This window comes from Oncorhynchus mykiss, chromosome 21 (assembly GCF_013265735.2).
Source record: "Oncorhynchus mykiss isolate Arlee chromosome 21, USDA_OmykA_1.1, whole genome shotgun sequence".
In the NCBI taxonomy this organism is placed as follows: domain Eukaryota; kingdom Metazoa; phylum Chordata; class Actinopteri; order Salmoniformes; family Salmonidae; genus Oncorhynchus; species Oncorhynchus mykiss.
This window is the reverse complement of record NC_048585.1, coordinates 30,917,772-30,941,138: the sequence shown is the minus strand read 5'-3', so window position 1 is coordinate 30,941,138 and position 23,367 is coordinate 30,917,772. Positions and strand designations below refer to the sequence as shown.

Sequence of the window (23,367 nt, the reverse complement as noted above, 5' to 3'; positions counted from 1 at the left end):
GACAGAGTAAGTATCCAAACGTATGAGTTCTGAGAACATAATTTAAAGACAGAATCTATCGTGTTGAGTCACTGAATAACCCGTGTTAATGTTAGAAGCACGTGTTCTTCACAACCGCAGTAATACGTCTTATAGGACACATGGCTTGTAAATAACATTGTGGGAACATAACCTAAACCAATCCTGTAAAACCAAACACTGGTACCAGCGCCTTGTAATCAAATCATCCAAGCTATAGTGAAACGCCCTAGTTCACAATGATACTACTTTGTTTGGCATAACATCCTCTCTTCCTCTCTCAAGTGATGTCTATCTTTCTTTGAGCTCCCAGCAGCCAGTCATCCTCTCATCTCTCAGATCAGCCGGAGTCTAGAGATGCCTCAAGGCCATGGGAAAATCAGCATACTCAGGCAGCCCCAATACTGATCGTTTGCCCAATAATTGGTATCAGGTTTGATCGGTTAAACGCGTTTAGTGGCAAAGTTTCAGACTTGGGCTGCCTGTGTAAATGCAACCATGTCTGATTAATAAGCATCGGCAGCAATCTTTCTATCCACATGTAGGTATGTTCAAGAAAACACATGAAAATGAATAAAAACACAGCACATCGTATATTAGACGACAAAGGTTGATACAATGACGTTTTCATTCTTTAAGATTAGATTTATTATTGCTCATCTATCATTATCACTTGCAATATTTAAACATTGTTTAAACAACTTAAAAATTTGAGAAAAAAAATGTTCCATTTGTACTGACTGTGGATTTACAACAATAAATACAAGAGTTGATATGCTGGAATTCCTATACTTTTGAGTTAACCATACAAGATGCTGGCGTTAACCCTGCCCACGTGACGCAGCTATTGGACCGACTAATGCTCTTTCACCCCAGGGAAACGCACAGGCTATGATCCTGAGACAACTGTATCGAAGCAACCATGTCCTACTACACACGACCCTAACACACACACACAATAAACCACTCTAACAGATGAGATAATCAGCACAAGGATAATGTTCTAAAAAGTCAGACAAACAGAAATATGGGCAGTATGGATGGTCACACAGACAGGGCCTCCGACTTGGAAGATGGTTATTATGGAGGCTGGGGGGCATAAATGCACAAACGGTAGCTCACGAGTATGACATGAACACAGTGGCATTTTAGAATGTATAGTATGGGCATAATTAACATGGGAGCAATATGTATGTTCTCAAGGATTTAAGTCCATTCTATACGATGTAAAAAAAATACATTTAAAAAATGAGAAGAAAAGCTGGTTCCTCCCCGCTGGCTCCTCCCAGCTGGCTTGTAGTAACGGGCTTTTGGTTCAGGAGAAAACCCTAACAGCTGGGATTCTAACAAAGTTGAATCTAAAAACGCGGAGGAAATTAAGCCGGACTAATAATCGTACCAGAGGAGTTTGGCCCTCAACAGAAAAACTCAAACTAACGAAGACACCAAATCTTGGACATTTATAAAAGGTGACTATGACCTTTTATCATAAATGCATAATAAATTGGAACAATGAGGTAAACTGATGTCTGAAGTGGTGAAACATTTTGGAACGTGTGAAATGTAAGGTCCCCAACTAATTACAAGCATATGTAATGATCCAGGCATAAAGCTATAGCCTCACTGCAGTTAAAATCACAACTAACGCCTGGCAATGGCTAATTGGTTTTAGCGCTGTAATTACTGTACAGGTTTTGCGTACAGCAGCTTACTATTGAGGACCTGGCCAAAGAAACTACTACCAGCCTTGCTGTACATTTGGTATCTCACTGAAATAGTCTCTGTGTCACAGTTTAAAAAAGAATAATAAATCATACCCAACATTTATCATAACATTTAATTGCTTATCTTTATAGCGAGACAGATTTTTAATTTCAAAGGTAAGATATTAGATGGGTGGAGGAAAGATAGAAAAATCGACATTTCTACATAAATATCTAAATATATCCCCTTGTAATGATCTCCCATACCTGTCATGCCTCTAATTAAGCAATAAGGTACGAGGGGCTTTGTGGTATATGGCCAATATACCCTGTGCTAAGGGCTGTTCTTATGTACGACGCAACGCAGAGTGCCTGGACACAGCCCTTAGCCGTGGTATATTTCCAATATACCACAAACCCCTGAGGTGCCTTATTGCTATTATAAACTGGTTACCAACATAATTAGAACAGTAAAAATAAATGTTTTGTCATGGTGGTATACAGTCTGATATACCACGGCTTTCAGCATTCAGGGCTCGAACTACCCAGTTTATAATACAGTATAATGCTTTGAAAGGAGAATCTAGCTCCGGACATTGTGGATGGATGTCATAAACTCTGGTCGGCAAAATACTTCTCATAAAACTTCAACACTGGCATCATGTGAGCAGTTTGGGAGCTGAAGAACATAGTTCATTATTGAGAGGCTGTGGTACAGGGAGCTGAGATGGATTCACTGTGTTTGAGTGATAGGTGCGGGAGAGAGGTCCCAACCAATCACAGGGAAAGACCCCGACCCCCACACCTGTCACTGTCCAGTTTGATTGGGGGAATAGGAGAACCAACGCATTAAAACGTACTTAAAAACAAGGACAGAGAATAAATCTGAATCAAATGAGCAAAGACAGGATATGATTGGACTCAATGACCTCCCCCCTCTTCATCTAATCCCTTTCAATGTATCTTTGAAAACAAAACAAAAATCAAGAGTAGGAAAAGACGGACAACAGGACATGAACCACACGTCCATCACTAAATCTTCAGAGGTCATCTTTCATTCACACAGAGATTTGTTTGTACATTTGTTTTTCTTCATTAATAGTTTTTCCCATCTTTAGTTTTTAAACGAACAATAAAAAGATCTCGCAACGGAGTTTACGTACGACTGACTCGACAGACAAGTAGCTAAGAGAAGACGAAATCTCCAGGAGACGCTTGCTAAGGAGCGCAAGATGGCAGGAGCAGCTCAAAAAAAAGGTTAGAGTTACATTATTCTAGCGGAAATAAATAAAACACTGCCAAAGCGCAGGTAAGCCACGCCCTCCACTCTGAGCAATTAGCACACAGCTCCTCCCCTCTAGTAAAAAGCAGGTGTGTGACTATTCCGTCCTCCTCTCTCCTTTCTTCTGGGTTCTGTACGATTTTTGGAGCCTCGGTATTTTCTTCATTTCAGAGTTGGTTTAATACCTTGGGGGGGGGAGGGAAAAAAACCAAAATGTCAAATCCTGCAGTTACAGTTACTGTTATGTAACAATCTTGCACTGTGGAGCTCTCTCTACCAAGCATCGCTGTCTTACCGTGCTTCTACACCTGCATTGCTTGCTGTTTGGGGTTTTAGGCCGGGTTTCTGTATAGAACTTTGTGACATCGGCTGATGTAAAAAGGGCCTCATAAATACATTTGATTGATTGATTTCTCATTAGAACTCTGATAACTGTATTCATAACATTACACCTTTGCAATATAACACCACGAAAGATGTACGCAGAGTAGACAAAACATTAAGAACACCTGCTCTTTCCATGCCAGGCTGACCAGCTGAATCCAGGTGAAAGCTACGATCCCTTATTGATGTCACTTCAAGCAGTGTAGATGAAGGGGAGGAGTCAGGTTAAAGAAGGATTTTTAAGCAATTGGCATGGATTGCATATGTGTGCCATTCAGAGGGTGAAAGGGCAAGACAAAGGATTTAAGTGCCTTCGAACGGGGTATGGTAGTAGGTGCCAGGTGCAAACGGGTTTGTGTCAAGAACTGACATGCCTCAGGACTACCTGGCCTGATGACTCCTTGCTGTCTCCAGTCCACCTGGCCATGCTGCTGCTTCAGTTTCAACTGTTCTGCCTGCGGCTATGGAACCCTGACCTGTTCACCGGACATGCTAGCCACCGTGCTTCTACACCTGCATTGCTTGCTGTTTGGGGGTTTTAGGCTGGGTTTCTGTACAGCACTTTGAGATATCAGCTGATGTAAGAAGATATTTATAAATCTATTTTATTTGAACTGCAACGCTGCTGGGTTCACGCTCAACAGTTTGCCGTGTGTATCAAGAATGGTCCACCACCCAAAGGACATCCCGCCAACTTGACACAACAGTGGGAGTTAACATGGGCCAGCATCCCTGTGTAACACTTTCAATACCTTGTAGAGTCCATGCCCCGACGCAAAAGCAGGAAGGTGTTCCTAATGTTTGGTATACTCAGTGTATGTGACATACAATATTAGCAGGCAGTTAATGTTTACCTGTAGTAGTTTGGCTTGAAGGGCCCGTTCTTGTTCAAGCCCAGGTACTTGGCCTGCTCGTCACTCAGCTCAGTGAGGTGGGCATCGAACGTAGGCAGGTGAAGACTGGCCACATACTCATCTGGAATAATGCAGAAGGAGGGAGTGTGGGGGGGGGAAGAGCGAGAGAGAAAGATGGATAGAGAGAGACAGAAAAAGAAGGAGTGGGAGGAGAGTGCCTAGTTACTCTAGCTAGCAGGGACATGGGGCTGTGGGTTATTTACTCATTTATTTGTTTGTGTGGGGTTAGCTGAACACACTGGGGCTGCTTCTCCTGTCCCGTTCTCTCCCTCACGCCGGCTGTGATGGTGCAGTGAGCTTAGCAGCAGGGCCTGACAGGCTGACCTATATTGAGCGCCTCTGCCAGTCTGCCCCTCTGCTTCTCATTCTCCCTGCTTTTACGCCATGCGCTGGCGTAGGATGCGTTCTACTATGGATTATATTTTTCCCCAGACAGTGCAATGACTGTAAATGAATAGAACGAAAGACAAAATGGCGCAAACACGACCTGATATACTAACATCCAGTGTTCGTTTTGGATCATGACGTAGAACATGGATAACCCCTGCAGCCATGTCTTGGATTAGGTTGAGTTAGCACAGAGCTGCTTCAAAACATATTCACGGTCATGCTAGCCATCTCTATCCCTATACTGAATCTAATCGCTTCCATTTGCTGAGCTGAGTCGGTTGTGCATTCTGGCTGATCCACTTTCAACTCAATGTTTACCCCTAAAAGGGTTTTGTCAGAGGTTCAGACAGGCGGACGGGTGCTGTCAGGTGACTACTGGCTGCCTCGGCTGAGGCCTGAGCGAATAAGGATTACGGAGTGTGTGTGTGTGTGTGTGTGTGTGTGAGACAGAGGGTTGAGGACAGAGGGATGAAGGTGTATGTCTGTGTGTGTGGACATAGAGCTCGGCCTCTTACCCATCTTCTTGGGCAGCAGGTAGACATCCTGTTTGTAGCGTCCCTCCGGGGCGTTGTACAGCTCTATCAGAGCCAGGGCCTGAGGTATGAAACAAGACCCGGATGTCAATCTCTCACACACACACACTTCTGTTACCAAGGCAACGCCACGGTCGCTCTCATGACGCACGCGGCCTGGCCTGGCCTCAGCGGCAGAGCAATGACAGGACCCTGATCTCTCCGATTACTGTACGAAGTGGCGCACACGCCGACGCTGATCCACCCCACACACAAATCACAAAAACGCACGGTACCTGAGTGGTGGCGGTGATGGACAGGACAAAGGTGGGGACCGTAGAGCAGCTTAGGTTCAGCAGACGACCCTGAGGACAGATTGAGACACACACATTGGGAAAACTGCCTACAGCTCCGTCTCAATGATAAGATACTGTGTGTGTGTGTGTGTGTGTGTGTGTGGTTGACATCAACATCATCAAAATGTCAGAAAAAGTGTTGCCGAGTCCAAGGTCAGAATAACAGAAGACGTGGTGCAGACGAGAGATGTAAACAGAGGGAGAAAATGGGACTGGTACTGTTACTGGGCTCAGACTGCTAACGAGGCAGCGTTCACAAAGGAGGAGGAACTGATCGCCATTTACTACCGCCACCATACGCTCCTTAGTGGCACAGAAAGCCTGCGATAATGTTCATTATGTCCCCAGAGAGCTGCAACATGTTGTGTTAGTGCGTAGCAATTACGTCTTTGGTGGCGCTTTAGTTTCAATTCCCCGTTTGCTGCGAGTAGCAGTGACAGCACAACGGGCGTACTGTTACTTTATGCGGTATGCACACTGCCCGGTATGCACACTGCCCGGTATGCACACTGCCCAGTATGCACACTGCCCAGTATGCACACTGCCCAGTATGCACACTGCCCAGTATGCACACTGCCCAGTATGCACACTGCCCAGTATGCACACTGCCCAGTATGCACACTGCCCAGTATGCACACTGCCCAGTATGCACACTGCCCAGTATGCACACTGCCCAGTATGCACACTGCCCAGTATGCACACTGCCCAGTATGCACACTGCCCGGGGGAAACCGAGGTAGCCCACACTAGCTACTGGTGAGCTCTGGAGAACAAAAACAAACAAACAAAAAAGCAACTTCACTTTGAAAAAGCCCCTCAGCTCGAGACAGTAGAGGAGAAGTGAGAGTCCAGGAGTGAAGACTGAGAGAATAGAGTCAAAAGAGGGAAGCGTGAGAGGGGCAAACAAACAGCAGAGGAGAGGGGGTTTCTGTTCTCTGATTAAAGCCTGGAGGAGATCAAACCGCAGACACACTGAAGCACCTGGCTTTGTCTGGCTTTCTGTCTGGCTCGCTCTCACGGTGGTTTCATTCTGTCAGAGACTGCTGCACACACACAGAGTGCCTCTGTCTCTCTCTGCTAAGAGAAAGGGAGTGCTGCACGCACACCGAGCGAGAGAGCGAGCGAGCGAGCGAGAGAGAGCGAGAGAGGGGCAAATGTGGTGTAGATGTACTGCTTGTTTACCAGGCTCAGCCTCAGATAGGGGTTGTTGTACAGTTACATATGGATCTATTCACGCCCAGTTATTCGGAAGTTGAGAGGATTTATAGATCAGATCATTGACCCGTGCGATTGAGCAGTGATTTGAGATAATACAAGGCTCTCCGTGACGGTACTAATGTGACGATGATGATGAATCACCTCAGCCAGCAGCACTATGCGCTTGCCGTCGGGCCAGATGACGTGGTCCACCTGTGACCTCACTCTCTCCCAGGTTAGCTCCGGGGTCCGCAGGCTCGCCTGGAGGAGAGGACAAAAAAACGGACAGGAAACAGTTACCATGAGAACAGTTTCACTACGACAACCAGGGCCTAAAATGAAACCCCGTCAAATGCGGATTGATTTTGGCATTGGTGGGTAAGATGTCCGTTTCACCAGCCACGTTGGAGGTTGGTCAGGGCTCCACAAGCATGTCAATCCCATTTGTAAATAAGTCAAGTATGAGCTCATGTACAGCTGAACTAATGCTGCAGTAGCGGTTTTCAAAGTATTTCTGTCATTTTGTTTCATAGCTGGTAGCTAAAATCACACAAAGAACTACAAATCCTATAATAATATCCCTTCTCGCTCAACATGCTGGAACACAGCCTGGCTGGGGAGCTGGGTGCACCGCGCTGAAGACTCATTTTGGAACCGGTGCGATCAAGTATAAAAGGTGGTCAATTTGTTTAATTTCTTATATTTTTTACCATTTTTCTCCCCAATTTGTAATATCCAATGGTAGTTACAGTCTTGTCCTATCGCTGTCCCCTACGGACTTGGGAGAAACGAAGGTCGAGAGCTATGCGTCCTCCGAAACACGACCCTGCCAAGCCAAACTGCTTGCTTGACACTGCTCGCTTAACCCGGAAGCCAGCTGCGCCAATGTGTCGGAGGAAACACCGTCCAGCTGGCGACCAAAGTCAGCTTGAAGGTGCCCAGCCCACCACAAGGAGTCACTAGAGCGTGATGGGACAAGGACATCCTGGCTGGCCAAACCCTTCCCGAACCCAGACGACGCTGGGCCAATTGTGCGCCGCCTCATGGGTCTCCCAGTCACGGCCGGCTGCAACACAGCCTGGGATCGAACCCAGGTCTGTAGTGACGCCTCAAGTACTGCCCTAGACCGCTGCGCCACTTTGAAATCCAAAGTTGGTCAAATTGACTCTAAAGTGAGACTTTGTCCTTGTGTTTCGTGGCTATTTACATTGTTTTGTTCACAAGCTAGGTTGTTTTTCAGTGTTTGAGTTTGCTTAAACTGCTAGCAAAGACATCGGCTACTAGTCAGATTCTCTATATCACAGGCAGTCACTGACGAGTCCAAATGGCTCAGTGCCCTCGTTGCCACGGTAACCTCCCGCCCTTAAAGGGGCATAACATTTTTATCTCATCTTAGGTATTTTGGTTAAGACAAAAAATGAAGTAACTGAGTAATATACCACTTCACTTATTAGTGGTAATACATGTATTGTTTTAGAAACATTACAACGCATGCTCATCCGTTTAAAAAATAATAATAATAATGTAAGAAAACTATTTTGGCTGGTAAAAAATCTGAGTGGCTGGTAGATTTTTAAATCTGCCGCAGTGGTGGGTGGACAAAAAAGTTCATGTCAGGCCCTGATGACAACAGTCACTATGAAAATGGTTTCACTATGACCCTGAGGATGTCACCTTAACAGTGATAACAACTGACAGGCATAAGCCACAGCGAGCCAACCCATAACTATAACAACGTCAGGTCAGGGGCGTGTTGTCGTATCACAGCTTCCCCCACAGTGACAATAACGTGACAAGCATTGGTGACAGCAGTGTCTTCCGCCCACACGATCAGTCAAGCTGTCACAGTATCACACCCACACACGTACATACAATCCCCCCCCCCCTCATCTCCCACCAATACACACACTCCACTCACCACGTCGATCTCGGTGTTTGAGTGTCCCATGTTACAGACAATACAGCCGTTCTTCATACGGTCCAAGTATTCTCTCACCACCACGTTCTTATTACCTGAAGTAGAGGGGCCGTCATTAAACGTGCCATCGATATTACACTCTCAAACATCATGTTCACTACTGTACACTGAAACGTCAGAGAAAATCACGTGGACAGAGGAGAGAGGTGAATACTACCAATACCTCTTGCCGGGCCGATACATGCTGAATGACGTTTATAACGACTTCAAAAACGAATTATGTAAATGATGCTAGGAATAAATCTCCTGCAATAGATTTTTTCTTTAAAATCAATCTAGTCAAAATGCACCATTGGGCTCCACATCCCCTTTCCACATAGACCTACAGTATGAATAAGTGTCTGAATGGCATCGCGTGCCTCGAAGTCGGAGTGTGTGAACGTGCAGGTCTGTGTGCACACACATTTGCACGAGTGATTACGGTTGTCTGTCCTTTTTCAATTAACGTTGACGAGGACGGCAGCCTGTCGACGGGCTTAATAGACGAGGGAGGTATTGCAGTCTGTCCCAATTAACTCTTCACTCTGATTGAATCTGAATGTGGAGCACTGACCGGCTGGCTACGCACGTGGCTGCCAGGTCGGAGTGATTGAGGCGACTCCTGTAATGTCTACACCAGTGGTCACCAACATCTTTTGAGTTAAGATCACTTTATTTTTTTTAACATGACTTTAAAAAAAGTAAGCCTATGCAACATTATCCAATTCAAAACAGTTCTGTAGCAATGATGTCTGTAGTTGGCTATAGGCCCAATACATTATCAGTGCATATTGGCTATGCTTGAATTGCCCAGCCAATGTTGTTCTTCTCTGGTATGATCGCAATGGTACTAGATCATTTGTTGTATTACTTGTGAGACAGAGTGGAGTGAGTATAATAATTAGCTTAATTACTGGACTGATGGTCTGCATCTGATGGTTAGTCTGAGGGTAGGGAAGGAGCAGAGGTGAGGCTGCCTCTCACCCGACTACCCCCAAGCCATTAGACTCCTGAACATCTAATCAAATAGCTACCCAGACAATTTGCATTGCCCGCCCCCCTTCTACGCTGCTGCTACTCTGTTATTATCTATGAATAGTCACTGTAATAACTATCTACATGTACATATTACCTCACAAACCTCAACTAACCGGTGCCCCCTGTATATAGCCTTGCTATTGTTATTTTACTGCTGCTCTAATTATTTGCTACTTTTATTTCAGGTATTTTCTTAAAACTGCATTGTTGTTTTAAGGGCATGTAAGTAAGCATTTCACTGTAAGGTCTACTACACCTGTTGTATTTGGCGCATGTGACAAATAAAATTCGATTTGAAAAAGGGGGACACAGTCTACCAGCTGATGGCGAAACTCAAGTCGCACTGCATTATGTCTGCCTCGTGCACCAAATCATGTTGTTGCTCATATGACCAGAGAAAGTGAAATATTCCTCGATATTAAAAACAATAAAGGCGCTAACACAGGCGTATGGAAACACTTCGCGATACCCATTCACTGCCGCTGCAGTGCTGGATGTAGCGCGAGTGGGAGTAGGGAGAACGCTCATTTCATAGCTTAGAAAAGTGTTGAATAAAGTGTTGACAGTACTGAATAACAACAAACATAAAACTCATACAAACAGCAGCTCTTCGCTGTATTCGTTGTCTCTCTCTAGTCATGGTTCTAAAAAAAGTGAAGAAATCTCACAGTATCAACCTTGCTGTGCGTTCGAGGCTTCTTTTTACAGCCTGTGGCGACGAGGAAACTGTGCAGACACTGATCTGAGCTCTCTGATTGGCCAGCGGAAGGCCTATAGGTGAACTTGATTTGCTCTATGGGCCTGCCTTCAGACACATGAAATGGTTCGGAACGGGAACACTTTTCAGCAGCGCTAGGGCTGCTGAATCAAGCGCACAACAGCTCTAAACAAAAAAATAGGTACGCAAGGATTTATCATTGTTGTTTTTTTGACAGAAATGTTTGGTGATCGACTAGAAATGCCTTGGAGACTGCGATCGACCGGTTGGTGACCGCTGGCCTATACCCTACTGCCTAGTCACTGAGGCTGCTGAGGGAAGTGTGTGTGTGTGTCTGTGTGAGAATAGAGTGGTGCAGGCTGAATTAGCCAAGCAGTAAAGCTGTAGGGAGAAGGTGGTTGCTGTTGCTATGCCCATGCTGGAAAGGATGGGAGTACAGTGTTTTTTAACCACAAAAATTGACTTTACAAAGAAATCTAAACCCTAACCCTGACTTAAACTCCAACAGGCGCATGTACTTACACTTGGTTATTAGTTTTGACACTATTGCCACTTATATGCTCGAACGTGGCCATCTAGTGCTGACCGAGGGGACAAGGGAGAGTTGTTCACCTGTGCAAGTGATGACAATGTCCACTTGTCTGATCACCTCATTCAGCTTCACCAGTCTGAAGCCATCCATGCTGAACGGGGACGGAAAGAAAAAACGCGTTACTTCCTCGTTCACCCTGCTGCCATTGGCCGATTAGTTCACGTACCAGGCTCCGATTGGTTGAACTCACCAGGCCTGCAAGGCACAGATGGGGTCGATCTCTGTGACGTACACGATGGAGCCCATGGCCTTGAGAGCAGCACAGCAACCCTTCCCCACCTATGGATACGCAAATAAAAACACACATGGGCATAGGACTGATGGAGGCTCTACTATAGACATGGATGGTAAATAGGTTCCTCTGGTGGTCCATGTTGATATAATAGGTTTAGATCGCCAGCAGCATCCCACTGCTGGCTTGCCTCTGAAGCTAAACAGGATTGGTCCTGGTCGGTCCCTGGATGCTACTGGAAATGGGTTTGACGGGCCAGTAGGAGGCATTGGGTACATTTCCCTTTGTAGGGTCCTGTCTTTCGGGTGGGACATAAAAAAAAGAAGAAGGGCGTCCTGACTCTCTGTGGTCACTCAAGACCCCATGGTACTTATCGTAAGAATAGGGGTATTAAACCCGGTGTTCTGGCTCAATTCCCAATATGGCCATCATTCCATCATGGCCACCTAATCATCCCCAACTCCCAATTGGCTCATTCATCCCCTCTCACTTTCCCCCCAGGTCGTTGCTGTAAATGAGAAATGTGTTCTCAGTCAACTTACCTGGTAAAATTAGGGTTACAAAAAGTACCCTTTGGGGCGGCAGGTAGCCTAGTGGTTAGAGTGTTGGACTAGTAACCGAAAGGTTGCAAGATCGAATCCGAGCTGACAAGGTAAAAATCTGTCGTTCTGCCCATGAACAAGGCAGTTAACCTTCTGTTCCTAGGCAGTCATTGAAAATAAGAATTTGTTCTTAACGGACTTGCCTAGTTAAAGGTAGAAAAATAAATCAAATTGTAAAAAATACAGAAGGGCTGGGAATTGCCAGGGACCTCATGATACAATGTTGTGGAGACACTTTATGTGTTGCGATGTTATGTTCCAAACAAATGAGAAAGCTAGTGTTGATCAGTCAGGGAAATAAAAGGTCTGAAGATGGAGGAAAAATAGCAGAGTTTTGGTGCAAGCACAGCTAATGCTACCTACAGTAGTAAAAAACATTGTATCGATACAAATATCAATATAATACTGTCCACAAATAATGTAGCGAAATGCAACTATCGAAACCCCCCCCCCCCCATCACTAATACACAGAGGGTAAGACACTCTTACCTCTCCATATCCACACACAACCACCTGTTTCCCCCCAAACATTACATCAGTGGTCCTCTTCAGACTGGAGGGAGAGCGAAGAAACACACACACAAAAAAAAGTTAGCATGACAACATGTTTAAGTCGTCCGTAGACTCCCGGGCCGTCAAGCGCCCAAAGACAATTATGTGTGACGACAACGACGTGATCTTCCTCTGGCTTTCTGCTTTGAACAGGCATGCCGGAGTTGTCCTACCCGTCCAGGATGGACTCCCTGCAGCAGTAGAGGTTGTCAAACTTCTGCTTGGTCACAGAGTCGTTGACATTCATGGCCGGGACACACAGCTTCCCCGCCTTGGACAGCTGGTACAACCTATTCACAGCAATAAGGGGGGGGGAGTCATTACCAGTAAAACCCTGACACTACCCGTTATGGCCACTAGATGGAGACATGGCCATAGAAGATGGACCACTTGCTTCAAAACAAACCCCTGACAAAGGGGGAAGAAGCTTACTGGCAAAATACTGTTTTTCCTCAGTCTAGACAATGAGTCAACTAATAATGAAGCAGTGTGGTTAGCAGTGATCCACCCACCGGTGTACTCCAGTGACGCTCTCCTCCACGATTCCCTTGATCTTCTTGAACATGTTGGGGTATTTCTTATAGATCCAGTGGGTCAGGTCTCCGCCGTCATCTAGGATCTGGAGCAGGAGACAACAACGCGTCTCTCTAACTGATCGGGATAAAGGACTGACGCCGTTTACGCCGTAACAAAGTCCGGGTGCCAGTCCGTTACTGAGAGACGGGAGTGATTGAGGGAGACAAGACAGACACGTACCATGTTAGGTTGCCAGCCCTCTAGGTTGACGCAGCGGTCGATGCACCACCAGAAGTCATCCTCCGACTCGCCCTTCCACGCGAACACAGAGAACCCTGGGAGAGAATCGAAAATATGAGAAATAGAGAAAGTAAGAGAAGAGTAAGAGAAATGGAGCAATGCAGCATGTTATTAGGAATATCCTACCATTGAATTGATGGGCACAGAGAGCCGGCGGTCGCGACAGAGAAAGAGCTCCCACACGACACAGACGCTCAAATGAAGCAGCCCTGTTCACACTCACCTCCCTCGGCCAGAGCAGCTGCCACCTCATTCTGAGTGGAGTAGATGTTACAGGCAGCCCACCTGCACTGAGCCCCCAGGGCAGACAGCGTCTCCATCAACACCTGCACGACACACACAGACCAGACCGCGCGCTCAGTTAAGGACACAGCCAACAGAGACGTTTGTGTTCAAAGCAAAGTCCTGCGGCTAAGAGATGCGTGAAGCTGGCTTAAGACGAGTGCCATTCAGTATGGCTGTGAGTTGTGGTTCTCTGAGCAGAAGAGGCAGACTCACAGTGGACTGAGCGGTGGATGGTGGCGTGTGTGTGCGTGTGTGTGTGTGTGTAACTCACGGCTGTCTGAGCTGTGATGTGGGTGCAGCCCACTACTTTGGCCCCAGCCAGCGGCTTCTCTCCCTGGGCTCTCTTCCTCAGGGCCATGAGGGCTGGCATCTCTGTGTGGAGGAGACAAAGCAACCGACAGGTTATTTTAGACCCAACATTCCAACAACTAAAAAAAACATTGGTCCTGTTTCAAAACTTCAAAAAGGCATCCTTCTCTGAAAAATCTTTAAAATGACAAAAAAATTCTAAATGGTTAAAGAGTGGTTAATGAAAGTTAGCTGGCCAACATTCTTTGGGAATCCTTCTGTTGCGCTGCCTATAGTCTGTCACCCAGACATTCAGAGCTCGAGCCATGTGTGATGAGGCCCACCGAGCCAGGGCTGTGTGATGAGGCCCACCGAGCCAGAGCTGTGTAATGAGGCCCACCGAGCCAGGGCTGTGTAATGAGACCCACCGAGCCAGGGCTGTGTGATGAGGCCCACCGAGCCAGGGCTGTGTAATGAGGCCCACCGAGCCAGGGCTGTGTGATGAGGCCCACCGAGCCAGGGCTGTGTGATGAGGCCCACCGAGCCAGGGCTGTGTGATGAGGCCCACCGAGCCAGGGCTGTGTCAACCATATAAAAAAATTAACCATATTCATTTCACATTAAAACAATCTAATTGCACATCATACCGATCCCTCACATAAATACACCTGCTCAGCAGTAGGGGGCACACGGGGCAGTGGAGTGGTTTCCCTTACTTAGACGGCCTTGTCCAAATGAAAAACACTGCTTTTTAAAGCTATTTTTCTTTACCTCCAAGGGAAGGCTATTCCATAGACAAATGCCTGTATAGAAAAATGTGCTTCTCACAGTACTGTTTACTCTTGGGATTTCACAAGACATGTCACTAGCTCTGGTATTGTGACTGTGCTGGTTATAGACCATATCAATGTGGGGTTTCTTGTAACCTGGGGTACGGTCATTTAGGATGTCAAACATATGATTAAGTTGGTCCACACTGGACTCCAAAGGCAACAAGCCCACCTCCCAGAACTCCTGTACCCCACGTGGGTCCTAGAGGGGACATTCGGCATATACCTGATAACATTATTTTGCATGACCTGCATTCTCTCTTTCAGCTTTTTGATAGCCTAATCAAAATGACACTGAATCGAGGTCGAGACAAGCAGTTTCTTAACTTTAATGTTAAAATATCTAGTGTTAAGATAAACATATAAAAAAAAATCAATGTTTGCCATTTTAGAAATTATTTAGCATCAATCAGGTCTCCAGAAAGGGATTGATCTAGGGACACACCAAGATAAGATACGTGTTTTAGATTCAATCTCCTTGCCTGCACAGTTTACTGTTATCTTGTCAGCCCTAAGCAACCTCAGTTTTTCCCAAATGTAGTGACAATTTGTTGTCAGACAACCAATATCTAACAAAATGCAATTCCTTACTCAGGGTCCCCTCTATGTAAACTGTATCCTTTCCTGATACCAGTATGTCTGAATCATCAGCATAAAGCAAGAGTTTGCACTTTACTGTACCTGGCATATCATTAACATATATAAGAAATAAGAGAGGCCCTAGGATTGATCCCTGTTGTACGCCACAGGTTATTTATTTGGCCTCTGACAGAACATCACATACTTGTATTCTGTTGGTCAGATAAGACCAAAACCAATTCCCTGCTACATCATTTAGACCCATGCACTTCAGTTTCACCAGGAGAATGTGTCCACAGTGTCAAACTTTCTGCGAGTCTAACATGACCATACCTGTATAGTTCCCCTTTTCACTTTCCTTCTTAATGTGGTCCAAACAAAAAAAGAAGTGGATACGGCAAGTATCAGTGGAATGAGCTGTTCTAAAGCCAGATTGTAGTTCATAAAGTTTGTGCTCAAGAGGGTATCCTTCAAGTTGATTAAAAACGAATCTCTCTCAACAACTTTGGATGAGGCGGTTTCCTATATTTGTTTTACTGCTCTTCTTGTGGAGAGTGGAACCACCTGGGCTGTTTTGAGATGGTTAGGAAATGCACAACTACCAATCGAAAAGGATTACAATAAGCGGTATCATTCTAGCAGTGACAAGTACTATCCTTTATGAATCTTGCAGGAAAGGTTATCCAAGCCCAGTTGCTTTGTTTGTGCTCATTAAGCATAGTAGATTGTTCATTTGTGATAGCTTTGCTAGGGTAAAAGTTGTTGATGAAAGACTGGCCAGTGTCCAGAGCAGATAGGGTAACTTCTTAACCAGAGATGAGGCTATTGTTGTTTTAAAAAAAAATATTTAAAAAAAAGTTTAAATAATTTGCAACCTCTGGCAGTCATAGCATAAAACCTCATTAATATCCAGGCCAATACTACAGGATTTTACCTTATGGGGAGCTTTTGAACTAATGCCCTTTAAAAAGTTCCACAGTTTACGAGGCTGATGTAAGTCGTCATTAACGCCGTCTATATAATGTTGGGATATGGCCTTTTCCATTTTGCCTGGTTTCTACAGTTAACCGTCATAATCTTGTTGTAGATTTGTCCTTCTGAATTTGGCCAGGTAGCGATCCTATTTCCTTACGAGGTCTAAGATCACAGCAATTCGATTATAGTAAATCCTATAAATTATTCTGCTTAGGAGGCCGATCGCACACACCGACAAGTACAGGACAACATTTAGGAAGGTGTTTATCTACTCATGCAATCTCAAGACCATCCATTTTCAGATCTGAGCGAGGGTTAAAATGCATATCATTCCAAGTAAAAACACACACACACACACACACACACACACCACCGCCACCGTTTCAGTTTAGTCTATGGAGCGCTATAACCTGGTAGCTCAACCTCATTGTCCTCAATTGACCCATGTCGGCAGCAGGCTCTGTGCGTTCACATGGATCAAATTAAGTCCTCTCTGATTGAAACAGTCAAATATGTCATTTTCTGTGCCCACTGCTGACACATCGACCATCTAGATTGCACTCATCCTCCCTGCATCCCAATGTTTGGCACCACATTTAAACACCATACATTTAAACACCATACATTTAAACACCATACATTTAAAAGGCTGTACATTGCAAACAAGCAAAATGTTACTTTCAGACTTTACAGCTTCAGTGGTGCAGTACAGACACGGGAGACTGTGGATGGTCAGTGGTGCAGTACAGACACGGGAGACTGTGGATGGTCAGTGGTGCAGTACAGACATGGGAGACTGTGGATGGTCAGTGGTGCAGTACAGACACGTGGGATTGTGGGTGGTCAGTGGTGTAGTATAGACACGGGGGCTGTGGGTAGTCAGTGGTGTAGTACAGACACGGGAGACTGTGGGTGGTCAGTGGTGCAGTACAGACACGGGAGACTGTGGGTGGTCAGTGGTGCAGTACAGACACGGGGGACTGTGGGTGGTCAGTGGTGCAGTACAGACATGGGAGACTGTGGGTGGTCAGTGGTGCAGTACAGACACGGGGGACTGTGGGTGGTCAGTGGTGCAGTACAGACACGGGGGACTGTGGGTGGTCAGTGGTGCAGTACAGACACGGGAGACTGTGGGTGGTCAGTGGTGCAGTACAGACACGGGAGACTGTGGGTGGTCAGTGGTGCAGTACAGACACGGGGGACTGTGGGTGGTCAGTGGTGCAGTACAGACACGGGGGACTGTGGGTGGTCAGTGGTGCAGTACAGACACGGGGGACTGTGGGTGGTCAGTGGTGCAGTACAGACACTGGGGACTGTGGGTGGTCAGTGGTGCAGTACAGACACGGGAGACTGTGGGTGGTCAGTGGTGCAGTACAGACACGGGGGACTGTGGGTGGTCAGTGGTGCAGTACAGACACGGGGGACTGTGGGTGGTCAGTGGTGCAGTACAGACACGGGAGACTGTGGGTGGTCAGTGGTGCAGTACAGACACGGGAGACTGTGGGTGGTCAGTGGTGCAGTACAGACACGGGAGACTGTGGGTGGTCAGTGGTGCAGTACAGACACGGGAGACTGTGGGTGGTCAGTGGTGCAGTACAGACACGGGAGACTGTGGGTGGTCAGTGGTGCAGTACAGACACGGGAGACTGTGGGTGGTCAGTGGTGCAGTACAGACACGGGAGACTGTGGGTGGTCAGTGGTGCAGTACAGACACGGGAGACTGTGGATGGTCAGTGGTGCAGTACAGACACGGGAGACTGTGGATGGTCAGTGGTGCAGTACAGACATGGGAGACTGGATGGTCAGTGGTGCAGTACAGACACGTGGGATTGTGGGTGGTCAGTGGTGTAGTATAGACACGGGGGCTGTGGGTAGTCAGTGGTGTAGTACAGACACGGGAGACTGTGGGTGGTCAGTGGTGCAGTACAGACACGGGAGACTGTGGGTGGTCAGTGGTGCAGTACAGACACGGGGGACTGTGGGTGGTCAGTGGTGCAGTACAGACACAGGGGACTGTGGGTGGTCAGTGGTGCAGTACAGACACGGGAGACTGTGGGTGGTCAGTGGTGCAGTACAGACACGGGGGACTGTGGGTGGTCAGTGGTGCAGTACAGACACGGGGGACTGTGGGTGGTCAGTGGTGCAGTACAGACACGGGAGACTGTGGGTGGTCAGTGGTGCAGTACAGACACGGGGGACTGTGGGTGGTCAGTGGTGCAGTACAGACACTGGGGACTGTGGGTGGTCAGTGGTGCAGTACAGACACGGGAGACTGTGGGTGGTCAGTGGTGCAGTACAGACACGGGGGACTGTGGGTGGTCAGTGGTGCAGTACAGACACGGGAGACTGTGGGTGGTCAGTGGTGCAGTACAGACACGGGGGACTGTGGGTGGTCAGTGGTGCAGTACAGACACGGGAGACTGTGGGTGGTCAGTGGTGCAGTACAGACACGGGGGACTGTGGGTGGTCAGTGGTGCAGTACAGACACGGGGGACTGTGGGTGGTCAGTGGTGCAGTACAGACACGTGGGACTGTGGGTAGTCAGTGGTGTAGTATAGACACGGGGGCTGTGGGTGGTCGGTGGTGCAGTACAGACACGGGGGGCTGTGGGTGGTCAGTGGTGCAGTACAGACACGTGGGGCTGTGGGTGGTCAGTGGTGCAGTACAGACACGTGGGACTGTGGGTGGTCAGTGGTGCAGTACAGACACGTGGGACTGTGGGTGGTCAGTGGTGCAGTACAAACACGGGGGACTGTGGGTGGTCGGTGGTGCAGTACAAACACGGGGGACTGTGGGTGGTCAGTGGTGCAGTACAGACACTGGGGACTGAGTGGTCAGTGGTGTGTCCTGTTGGGTTTCAGCAGAGGATGGAGTGTCCCATCACAGCGTGCTTGATTGGGTATTAGTGGGAGAGGCAGGCGGCCCCCTGCTGTTTATCTCACAGGCTGGGAACATACGGCCACTAAGCAAACAGCCCTAGGGGAGATGGCCTGTCAGCAAGGCACACACATCCAACACACACGTAATCACACCATCAGAGAATCCCTCTCTCTCTCTCCCACACACACACACACACACACACACACACACACACACATCGTCCCTAGCCCACCTTGCCACACATCGTCCCTAGCCCACCTTGCCACACATCGTCCCTAGCCCACCTTGCCACACATCGTCCCTAGCCCACCTTGCCACACATCGTCCCTAGCCCACCTTGCCACACATCGTCCCTAGCCCACCTTGCCACACATCGTCCCTAGCCCACCTTGCCACACATCGTCCCTAGCCCACCTTGCCACACATCGTCCCTAGCCCACCTTGCCACACATCGTCCCTAGCCCACCTTGCCACACATCGTCCCTAGCCCACCTTGCCACACATCGTCCCTAGCCCACCTTGCCACACATCGTCCCTAGCCCACCTTGCCACACATCGTCCCTAGCCCACCTTGCCACACATCGTCCCTAGCCCACCTTGCCACACATCGTCCCTAGCCCACCTTGCCACACATCATCCCTAGCCCACCTTGCCACACATCATTCCTAGCCCACCTTGCCACACATCATTCCTAGCCCACCTTGCCACACATCATCCCTAGCCCACCTTGCCACACATCGTCCCTAGCCCACCTTGCCACACATCGTCCCTAGCCCACCTTGCCACACATCATCCCTAGCCCACCTTGCTCCGCGATCTCGATCTCCCTGCGTCCGAAGTCGGCCTGCTTGATGTTCTTGATGCAGAAGTCTCCGTTGCCCTTGGAGTTCTTCTGCTGCTTGTCCCGAGGAGAAGTCTCGTCATCAGAGCTGTCTGTGTACGACGCAGCTAAAAGAGGGAGCAGGACAGAGAAGAGAGGGGTCAGAGGACAGGACACGCACGCAACAGCACATCTACACACACTCAACAGCAGCACTCAAGCTGCACACACACACTAAAATGCACATTCAACATGCCCTCAGGATATAGACATTAAACCAACAACATGTGACATGACCACACACTAGACCACAATCTACTCTGATGTCCAAAACAACGGCATATCTCACATTACAAGATATATCTAGGGACTGAACCCCAGGGCAGTATAAACCAGAAGAGCCTGGGCATCTACATACTCGGTTGGGTTTGATCCTAGCAGAACTCGGCTAGGTGAAGTGAACGTCCGTGCCTCGCATACTCCCTTAAAAAAAACAAGAAAATAGCGACAGTGGTACCGTTTGTCCATCTTGAGATGCTGTAGCCAGAATTAAAATTGTCAGAATGAATCTAACAATTCAAGAAATCTGTCATTAATTTGGACCTTTTTGCCAAGGATATCTTAGTCGGGCAGTTTGACATCTAACTTTAGGCTGGACGCAATATTTCTCAAGTGAAGAAAAAGTGCAAGAAAACGAGTCGTATCTCGTTGAATGACCACACTTCATTGAAGAATCCCTACTGTTGACCAATCACTGACGAAGAGGTGTAGACGTCGGCTAACGAACGCCCGAAAAAACAAAAACCATTGCTGAAGATCAAAAACGTCATAATATATCTACAAACTGTTTCAGGTGGGAAGCATGTGGACGCCTTAAGACGAACAACAGCTCTCCCACAGTGTGTGTGCGCACTCAAGGCCCAGGGCTGGGACAGAGAGCATGTATGTGAACAGGAGAGAGAGAGAGAGAGGGGAAAAGAAAGAGCAAGAGACAGAATGGTCAGCGGGGACAGTCAGGACTCGGACTGTTGACTCTTTCTGTGGGAATAATGACAGCAACCACAGAGCTGAGGATCACAGTAGAGGGGATCGGGAAAGAGAGGGAGAGAAAGAGTAGCCCAGCGGAGGAGAAAGGGTTGAGAGTGGGTGGGTGGGGGGGGGGGACGACAGAATGCAACGAGGTACAGTGAGAGGACAAAGAAGAAAGGAGGGAGAGTGAACTTGAGGTATTTGGGTGAAGCGGCCGGTGAGTGTCTGTGCGTGACATTCAAAAAGACGAGGGACAGACAGGTAGGCTGTGAGTGACATCACAAGTGGAAGAATGAGAGGCCACGTAGGGGATGCCAGGGAAGTCGTACTTCACACTACGTCTTTCACACTTCACTCCTGACAAACATGTTCACAACACTGAACGTCACCCCGCCAGATTAACTCTGGTTGTAAAGCAAGGGTCACGCCCTTTTTATGACACGCAGGACTGACAGGCCCCTCCATCCTACTACAAACCATCCCAGCGCTTCAGTGGAAAATATCACCTCTCCTCTTTCTCCCTCCCCTTCCCCTTCCCTTTTTTCTCTCCCCCCGCTCTTGAAAGGGGCCTCTAGGAGCCCTGGGACCAACCAGGAGTGGGATAAGCAGGTGACCAGGACAACACGTATAGTGCCTCCACCTTTCTCTCTCCCCCCTCTCTTTTATGGACCCACAACCTTAAATCCGGCTTACACTGGCCTGCCTGCCAGAAGAAAAAAACAACTGATCTCAAACTTTCACAAGGACATGGTGTGTGTGTGTGTGTGTGTGTGGCTGCAGTTATTATTGAATGGAACACAGTGTTAGAAACTAGAGAGAACACTAGCAGCTCTCTGTGGCCTGTATCGTCCCATCTTAATCCAGTTATATGTTACAGAGAACATTCCTGCTCCCCACCTATCTGGGAATAGACTCTTACTGTGTGATACTGGATACTGTACCTGTGCTGTGATTAGTTAGGCACAGGGTGTGTCAGGGCGCTCGTGAGCATGTCAGGTGTGTGCACGTGCCAGGTGTGTATGTGAGTGTGCGCGCGCACACACGCGTATTCTCAGTACCTGAGCCGTAGCTGTCTGTGGAGGACTGGGAGATGGATCGGGACAGAGAGCGGCGGCCGATCTTGGTGGGACGTTTGTTGAACTCTTGTTTTTGGTCCGCAAACTGGATCTGCTGGCAGAGGGAGGAATGAGAGCACAACGCCCACACAGGCACCAACGTCCAACACCCAGTCAAAAACTAAAAACCCAGCAACTCCTTTCCCTGACAGACTTTCTTGTTGGCCCCTTGTACATCTTAAAAGGAAGTATCAGAAGGGAATAAGCAAAGCAACATGATAACCGTAGCCATCGAGGCTATGTCGAGTTTCCACCATCTACCCACATCAGGTTCTGTACGATCTAAAGGGGGTGTGGGGGCAAGTGTCTAGGGGTTCGGGGCTAGTCATTGATTTAACACAACCACGGGTTAAAAATCACAGTTTATCTGCAGTAACATTATGTTAGGCCTACATTCTACTAACAGGCCAGAGCCTGGGAGGCAGCTTTGGTTTGGAGGAAATATATGTTAATCCTGCTGCTGGTAATATTGATGGATTACTTACTGGCGTCATAAAAACCAGCAACACGGACACAACTTAATGGAAAAACTAAACGGAAAGCGATGCCGTAGATTATGTTATGATCAAACCGGATGTAAAAAAAAGTATGAAAATCTCAGTGATGTAGAGCGCCATTGTTGAGCGATTATGTAACGTTTCACAATCTGGACAAAAATATGAGCACTGGGAGATTTCACAGACAAAAACAGAGTTGAGATTGAAAATGTTTCTTGAAATCTTTTATCCGGGTTTCATTTTTCAAGCACCTGGACTACACCTCGATGTGTGTAAACATTCCACTTATCGTCGGAGCGCAAAACAAAAGCGTAAACTGTCGAATGAGTGTGTGTGTACACGCACAACACACTGACTCAGTCACGCTGAAATAAGCCCACAAGTGTCTGACGCACATCCAGAGTACCAGACGCGCCCGTCCACCTCTCTCTACAGGAAGCTACGGCGTGACTACCGAAATACCGAGAGGGAGTGGGAGTGACTCATGGTTGCGCAATCTGGATTTCACACCAACCAACCAAATGGATATGAGTCACGGGGGAGGCAAAGGTCTTGCGTACTCATGATAGGAGGTCGGGTTTTTCAAGTATCCACTCGGCTTCCTTCCTCTTCACTCAGAAGAATGTCACACGTGGTATTATATTAACACTGGCATTAGAACCATTCACGGTACTGACCAAACTCATATAAACTGGAGAAAAAAAATAAGTCACCAACAATGAGATCCATAAACGCCTGTACACATATGTAGATTTAATTTAATCTACCGAAGCCTGTCAGTCCCAACCTAATCCATCCTCCTCCTC

General features: G+C 47.5%; 1 protein-coding gene across 3 annotated transcripts in view; it reads right to left on the bottom strand.

Annotated features, from left to right (window-relative positions):
- Positions 1–642: 642 nt before the first annotated feature.
- LOC110500231 (putative adenosylhomocysteinase 3) overlaps positions 643–23,367 on the bottom strand; it is a 44,493-nt gene continuing 21,768 nt past the window's right edge. For 2 of the 3 annotated variants that reach the window (XM_036957627.1, XM_036957629.1), the window contains exons 2-17: positions 22,008–22,116; positions 19,905–20,048; positions 13,820–13,920; positions 13,487–13,589; positions 13,204–13,298; positions 12,960–13,066; positions 12,621–12,737; positions 12,385–12,448; positions 11,252–11,340; positions 11,082–11,152; positions 8,675–8,769; positions 6,919–7,017; positions 5,500–5,568; positions 5,207–5,285; positions 4,242–4,362; positions 643–3,188 (exon numbers count right to left, since the gene is read on the bottom strand). In XM_036957627.1, the coding sequence (XP_036813522.1) occupies positions 3,182–3,188; positions 4,242–4,362; positions 5,207–5,285; positions 5,500–5,568; positions 6,919–7,017; positions 8,675–8,769; positions 11,082–11,152; positions 11,252–11,340; positions 12,385–12,448; positions 12,621–12,737; positions 12,960–13,066; positions 13,204–13,298; positions 13,487–13,589; positions 13,820–13,920; positions 19,905–20,048; positions 22,008–22,116 (1,470 nt within the window). In that variant the 3' untranslated portion in view covers positions 643–3,181. Of the gene's footprint in view, positions 3,189–4,237; positions 4,363–5,206; positions 5,286–5,499; positions 5,569–6,918; positions 7,018–8,674; positions 8,770–11,081; positions 11,153–11,251; positions 11,341–12,384; positions 12,449–12,620; positions 12,738–12,959; positions 13,067–13,203; positions 13,299–13,486; positions 13,590–13,819; positions 13,921–19,904; positions 20,049–22,007; positions 22,117–23,367 lie in introns of those variants that run through there. The other variant, XM_036957628.1, reaches the window with a different exon arrangement.